General features: G+C 43.3%; 1 protein-coding gene and 1 long non-coding RNA gene across 10 annotated transcripts in view; one reads left to right on the forward strand and one right to left on the reverse strand.

The window, feature by feature from the left end:
* Positions 1-4,846, reverse strand: part of IFT43 (intraflagellar transport 43) — a 65,165-nt gene extending 60,319 nt beyond the window's left edge. For 2 of the 9 annotated variants that reach the window (XM_053262764.1, XM_053262740.1), the window contains exons 1-2: positions 4,690-4,846; positions 1,495-1,569 (exon numbers count right to left, since the gene is read on the reverse strand). In XM_053262764.1, coding sequence (XP_053118739.1) covers positions 1,495-1,569; positions 4,690-4,836 — 222 coding nt within the window. In that variant the 5' untranslated portion in view covers positions 4,837-4,846. Of the gene's footprint in view, positions 1-1,492; positions 1,570-4,527; positions 4,660-4,689 lie in introns of those variants that run through there. The other 7 variants (XM_053262775.1, XM_053262748.1, XM_053262780.1 and 4 more) reach the window with 5 other exon arrangements.
* LOC128330268 (uncharacterized) lies at positions 4,763-7,522 on the forward strand. Its single transcript, XR_008310029.1, has 3 exons — positions 4,763-6,535; positions 6,667-6,737; positions 7,313-7,522. It is a non-coding gene; the product is annotated as an uncharacterized LOC128330268 (long non-coding RNA).

Below are 7,522 nucleotides of genomic sequence, written 5' to 3' on the forward strand. Positions count from 1 at the left end.
CATGCATCTGTAGCAGTCCAACTTCCCAGTATGGAGGGAATTCCCAATTTATCAGAAGACTGAAAAAGGATAACCTAGAACATGACAGAGAAACAAGTCTCTTTCTCACACATGGGTGTATGATGGTGAGAGAGTCAGGTTCTGTATATGCAGAAACAAAGTCAAGGAGAAACCATAATTTTGTTAAGGAAGTTTCAAATCTGGCAGGCAAGGTAGGAGAAAAAACACATCAGGAATGGAGTGGAAAGTGAGCTATGAACAAGAATGCTGCTGAATTAGCCCAAAGATCCATCATCCTGCTCCCCACAGTGACCAATCAGATGCCTCCAAGAAGCCCACAAGCAGGGCTTGAAAGCAATAGCCTTCTCCCACAGTTACTTCTCAGCAGCTGATATTCAGGGGCACATTGCCTCTGGATCTGGAGGTTCATCGTGACTAATAGCCACTGGTAGACTTGTTCTCCATGAGTTTGTCAAATCCCCTTTCTAAAGCCATCTAAGTCAGTGGTCATCAGCAGATCATGTGAAATACATAACAAATGTATGTTTTGTGTGAAGAACTACATTGTTGTCTGCCCTGAATACGCTTCCAATTACTTTCACTAGATGACCTAATGTCATGGGAAGGAAAACAATTTTCTCTACATCATGTATAATTTTTATAAACCACTATCATTTCCCCCTTAGTTATCTTTTTTCATAACTAAATAGAGTCCCAATCTTTTCCTTGTAGGGAAGGTGCTCCAACTCCATTATCATTTTAGTTGCCCTTTCCTGCACTTTCACCAGCTCTACAATACTCTTTTTGAGATGGGGAGACCAGAACTGTACACATTATTCCAAAATGTGGCCACCTTCATAATTTTGTATAAAAGAACTACAGTATTGGCAGTTAAATTTTCATTCCCTTTCCCACTGATTCCTAGCTTGGAATTTGCCTTTTTCACAGCTGAAAGTATCAAGGTTAAGGATGACTTCTAAAATACATGAGTTAATACACATAATCATACACCAAGCACAAGCTTATTGCAGAGTGCATGTAACTTTACAGCAAGGCCAGTCATCTGATGCATCTTGCCAAGTGATGACATTTTATGACGCATCTGTACCCAATCTGAGATCTGAGGAACCATAGGGGAGTACCACTTGACAAGATGATGCAGATGACTGGCTTACCAAACCAAGCCATCTGTATCATACAAGCCATCTATTTCATAAAAAACATCACTTGGAAAATAACCATCTGTATTCACTAGGGACATAAAGGAAGGACTCTTTAACTGAAAGGTTCTCCACAGGACCTCCTGCTAGTGCATCTATACCAACAGAACTCATTATATTCATGAAAGGCAAAATTGCAGGAAGGTATCAGAAGTCGTTTTCCAGAGTAATAGTAGCAGCAGAAAACTTAAACAAAGATTCTACCCATTCCCTTTCATGGCTGAAAATTAAATCCCAAGCTGTAAGCAATGTTGACCATTTTAGTTATAGCTACCTCTTCAGCTGAAGGGCTAAGATGATTTTCTTCTGGGAAGGAATCTTGAACGGCTCGTCGACCCATCTTCACCACCTACACATAGGACCAAGAATGCAATTATTCAGAAGAGCAGCTTCAGAACTGTACATAACTTTGGAGGTATGGCAAGGATCCTTTATGTTTTGTTTTAGTATTTCGTATCTGCTTCTTTGATCATGAAATTCTTGCATTAGTTTCCCATTATTTTAATGATCATCACTTTGAGATGTTTTATTTCAAAAAGCAGTCTGCACATTTAAAAATAAACGAGTTTTTCTAGTAAAAACTAATCAGCCTACTTTCCTTTCACTGTCTCTACAAGTGGACTAAATTTCTTTCAAACTGAAGTCCACGTTAGATCTCTTGCACCTCAAATGTTCATGCATCCACCATATTGGATTGGGGTGGAAGACATCATCACACACCACACCATTAGGGAATTCCTATGTGTCCCTACAGCTGTAGCAAATTTGGTTCAAATCGGTTAGGTGGTTCACGAGTTAGCCCACTTGAGCCTCAAAACTTTATGCATCCACCATCTTGGATGGGGGTGGATGACATCATCACAAACTATGCTGTTGAGGTGTCCCTATGTGTCCCTACAAATGTACCCAATTTGGTTCATATTGGTCCAGGTGCTGCAAAGTTGATGCGGGGGACACACACATGGACACATGGACGGACACACACACAGAATACTGGGTGATTTCATAAGCCTACTGGAATGTAGGCTAATTAAAAGGTTTTTACTACAGCTAAGGATCTATCCATTTCTGGGGCTATTCAAATCATGTGTAGCTCCTAAAGAAAGTTAATGGAATGAATAATGAGCACAATATTAAGTGCGTGTTCCAGGGTCCAACAAGGTCTCTTCTTCTTCTTCTCCAGAACTATAGGAAGAGAAGGCACAGTGGAGTGAGACAGCTGATGCAGGGAGAGAAAAGACAGAAGCTGCCAGGATGGAAAGTAGTGGCAGGGGCTACAAGGGAAGGACAGAAGAGGAAAGGAGCAGTTGGGAAGCTTAGTTGGAGAAATTTGGGAGGGCTACTGAGAAACCAGAAAATGAAGGCACCTATAAGGAGGGTTTGTGTGGCTAGCAATTTACTCAAGAAGATAGAGTAATTCAAGAAGGATTGCACCATACCAGGCCTGCAGAAACTGCTACCACCAAGTGAAATGCAGCCTACAAGGTGCTGGTTATAACCTATAAAGCCCTAAACAGCTTGGGCCCTGGGTATTTAAGAGAACATCTTCATCATGAACTCCACTGCCCACTGAGATCATCTGGAGAGGTCCATCTGCATTTGCCACTGGCTAGTCTGGTGGCCACTCAGGGACGGGCCTTCTCTGCTGCTGCCCCGAGGCTTTGGGATATGCTCCCTAGTGCAATAAGAGCCTCCCCATCTCTGACAGCTTTTTAAAAGTCTTTAAAGACACATCTGTTCACCCAGGCTTTTAATTAATATTGTTTTAATGGTTTTAATGCTGTTTTAAAATATAGTTTTAAAATTTAATTGTTGGTGTTTATTTTTATTTTTATTTTTATTTATTTATTTATTTATTTACATTTATACTTATCATTTTTTTAAATTGTTGTGGTATTTTAAACTTTTTGTTTCTGTTTTAATGAATGTTTTACTTTCTGTTTTTATTTTGTTGTAAACCAAGACGTAAGTTTTGGGCGGTATTAAAATGTCTTAAATAAACAAACAATAAATACTGGCCAGGAGTCACAGCCTACCAATGGCGCAAGAAACCTCCTGTTTCTGCAGTTATACACAGGCAGCAAAACCAGGAAGCTTTCCCAGTCTCTGGTGGACCACTATATATAGCTGGTGGGTTGCGTTTGGCTTGAAGAGTTACAGGTTGTGGAGACCTGCACAAAGTGTAAACCAAACAGAATACAATGCAGATTAGAAAGGGACTACTGCAAACAAGAAACTAGGGACATCAACGTTGCATTTCAGCCAATCTGTGGCCTTGGGCCTTGTGGAGGTAAAAGACATGTACCTGGCTTTTCATACCTTTAATATGATACAATTGGGGGTGATGGCATATTAAGCTTTATAACAAAACAGGACAACAGCACCCACCTTTCCCCTAAGGTACCCCTGCTAACTTAAAGTGGCGATTCTCTTATATTTAGTGTGGGGGGGGAGCAACTGGCCCTATCCAACTCCAGCACATCCCTCCAGTGATCATTGCATGCTGGTGTCTACCTTATGTTTCCTTTAAGTTTGGGGACAGGGGACCATCTTATTTATTTTGTAAACCGCTTTGAGCACTTTTATTGGAAAGAGGTTTATAAATATTCATCGTATGAATATACAGTGGAAAGGAGCTCAAGAGACCTTTCCAAGGTAGAACTTGGCAATCAAAGCAAACCCTGCAAGGGGCAGATTAGATCAGCATTCATTTTGTGGGTGTCACAACTGTGGTGGGCAGCACACGTGAACTGGGGGCTCCCTACGGCTTACAGCAGTGTTTTAAATCTTTTACAAAGTTCTGTAAAAGACTATGTTAGCCTTCGAAGCAAGGCGATTCAGGTCTTTGTCCGGCAGTCTTAACACAGAGCAAAACGAAAAGGGGCACTGAAGAACCGGAGACGGCTCCTCTATCTTTAAGAGTCACTTAACACGCAGGATTTCTCTGGGAGATGCTTGCTTCCCCCCATGAGTCCAGTGCTGTAGTGATGCAGGAGAAGCGACTCCAGGGCAACTTGCCGCTTCCATCAAGTTTCTCTCTCAAAGGTACAGGAGCCCTCTCGAGCTCTTAACCGGGCGGGAGTTGGGGAGTATCGGTTCATGTTTCCCGCACCTCTCCCCGTTACATCACAGCTATATTTTGTTTGCCTAGCTTTTCTGCGGCAAGAATAGTTGCCTAGCAAATGAGGACCAGCACGATTGCGACGCAGGAGAATTAAGAGTTAAGCTTGGCTTGGGAAGTGTCTTAGAAAGCGGAGTCATATCCGATGTTGCATGCATGCATGCATGCATGCCCGCCCGCACCCACCCGCAGGTCTGGTCCTGGGGATGGGCGGCTGGCCGTCAGGTCCAGCCAAATAACGCTTGGCAAAGAGAGGCGAGGACTAGCAGGAACTTCCGCACCGCAAGGGCCTCTCCGTCACCATGGCAACGCGGCCTCCCAGGCCTGGCCCCCTCTTCGCTCTCTTACCGCGCCTCCCCCCTTGCCGACTTCCTCGTCCAAGTCAAAGAGCATCTCCTCCACTTCCATCCCGCAGGCCCCGCGACCTGGGCGCGGACGCGCGTGACGAGAGCGCGTCCCTTCCGGGAGGAAGGCCCGCCCCCCTCGAGCGTCCATAGCAACCACGGGCGACCGTTAAAGCAACTGGCGCCGTTCCCGTAGCCCTGCGTCATCCTTCCGGAGGCCATCTCTGAAAAGGAAGCAGCGGGGAGGCGGAAGAGGCTCCTTTACTTTAGGCGGGCCCCCCGCAGCCTGTTGTTTTTCCCGGCGCCACCGCTCCTTTCCTCTTCGCTCCATCGATGGTCTCCTCACCGGACAGCCTTGCCCAAGAACTTCGTTACTATACAACAATCCACCATCGTCTCTCCGCATTTGACTCCCGCGATGGGTTCCTTTTTCTCCTCACCGCCCCAAACAGCTCTATCGCCGCCCAGTCAACTTTCAAGAGGTTTTCTTCAGAGCAGAGGGCTTCATCTGAGTCAAGACACAGTCTTAAGACCCCTTTTGTGTATACGAGGACTTTGTCTTGGTCAGAAGCTTGTGAAAGCATCATGAAGAGAAGAGGGCCTCTGAGCAAATGCAAAGTGCCTTTCCCTAGCAGCTGAGAAAGCAGTGACGTAACAAGCTCTGTAGGGTTCAAGAGTTGAACATGGCCCCCATCAGATAGTTTCCCCCATGGGGATCTGTGAGAAACTCAAAAAGTTCAATATCAATTATCAGCACTCTTTCCAAACTAGAACTCCCAGGATAGGTATAAAACACATATAAGTTTGTAGTGTAGATAGGTGCCCACCAGCTCATCTCTCTCCAGTGCTGAAGGATGACACTTTGCTCACACTTCTGCAGGTGGCAATGACATCACCTGCGGTTTTTCTGTTATAATGTGCTCATTGTCTCCTTGGGGATGGATAAAGTAATGTGGAGGATGCAGGAGAAGCAGCATTGCATAGAGGCTGCTTGGTTCTCTTCCTGTCCCAAGACTAGGTGAGATAATCCTGACAAAGCAGTTGTACTCCTTTTAAATATACAACTGTATGGTAAGGCTGCCAGGTAAGAAGTATCTTTCTGTTCTAGAACAGGAATTTGTAACAGCTGGAGGCAGTCTGAAACCAAGTAATCCAGCAGACCAGGCAAGCAGTGGCAGCTGACCAGCATCGCAGGAACATTGGGGGCAGGTGGGGGGGAGAGATGGTAGGAGAGAAGAGATACCAGTCATAATCTTTGTTATGCAATAGTTGCTGGGTCTCTTTTATGCTATCCTTTATTTTTATTGTTTTATGTACCTTACTTTGCTAAATTATCTTATCTTATTGTTATGAAGGGATATACTAAAATTAATGCATCTATTTCTAGAGAGGACAGGCATGTTACGAGATATGCATGGTTTCCAGTATTTCCAGTGGGCCTTGAAGGAGCACCCACTGATTTTAGTGGGCATTCTTGTAATTCATTTTAGTAGATCCCAGTTGTTAATCCCTTGGAGGCTTTCTGCTCTCTTTCTGGGAACATAAATTACCCCATTCAGCACCAGTGCAAACACCTTCCCACAGCAGGCTGACCTGCACAACGAACTCCTTACTCTACTGCTAAAGAAAGCCATTTGGTTTCTTTCTTAGGGAATGAGAGGCAACACCATCACAATGTACTTTATTAGCAGGAAATGGCTTGGCTTGAAATGTGTGGTTTTCAATCAGTTTAAGAAAACAAACTCATAACAAGAAGTCCGATGATGCACACTGTTTGCACTGTTTAAGGAAGGAGGAAGTGTAAAAGATCATAGGTGGTCACAACCAACATGGAGATAAGTCCTTAAGAGGTAAGCGCTTTCTTGCCAAAGAAAATGGTGACTTGGTTTCTTTTCTGGTCCACTGGCCTTTTCAAACCAACCACAGAAGACATCCATCATAGTTAAATGCTGATCTGACTATTTTGATTACTGTTTTGCAGACTGAAAGGTAATTTCCCAGTTTACAAGGAACTGCAGTCTATCTCTTGAGAAAAAAAGATACTTCTCCAAGGTAAGTAAAAATACTCCTTTGTCTTGCATGGGAACAGACTTGTTTAGAGAACTGGTTGGGGACAGTGTTCCCTCTAAGGTGTGCACACACAAGTTGTTGTTTTTTTAATGTCCACTCAGTTAATTTTAGATCTAGCTCAGATTGAATCAGGAAGGTCCCACTCTAAATATACATAAATATACACTGTCGCCTTGAAACTGCTGTTCAGAACAAAATGCATTCCACGCATGGGTGAAAAAAAATTAGAGAGAATACTGGTTGGGGGGGGCAATCTTTATTTGCAGAAAATAGTGTGCCTTGAAAAGCATAAAGCGATTCATAGTTTCCTACAAGCTTAAGAAATATTTCTCATAACAAAAAGTCTGGTGTGAGGTAAGGAACCTCAAACATTTTGCTTTGCTTCAGGACATGTGAAACATCACCAATGTGGAAACAAACCTTTAAGAAGTAAGTTCTTTATTGCTAATGGAAGTGGGTACTTGTTTCTGTTTCTAGCACACTGGCCTTTTCAGACCAGTTGCTTAAGACATATCATGGTTAAACATTGAACCAATAATTTTGATTACTATTTGCAGATTGAAAGACAATTTACAAGGAATGCAATCTATACGTTCTCTGTTCTCTCGAAAGAAAGAGATATTTCTCCAAGCAAGTGAATAGGATATCTTTGTCTTGCAAACATACAGACTTGTATGGAGAACTGGATGAGGGGAAATCTTTATTTGCAGGAAATGGCTTGGCTAGAAAAGCATAAAGCAATTCAGACTAAACTTTTCATCTTCCTC

The sequence above is a fragment of the Hemicordylus capensis genome, chromosome 1 (assembly GCF_027244095.1).
Source record: "Hemicordylus capensis ecotype Gifberg chromosome 1, rHemCap1.1.pri, whole genome shotgun sequence".
Classification (NCBI taxonomy): domain Eukaryota; kingdom Metazoa; phylum Chordata; class Lepidosauria; order Squamata; family Cordylidae; genus Hemicordylus; species Hemicordylus capensis.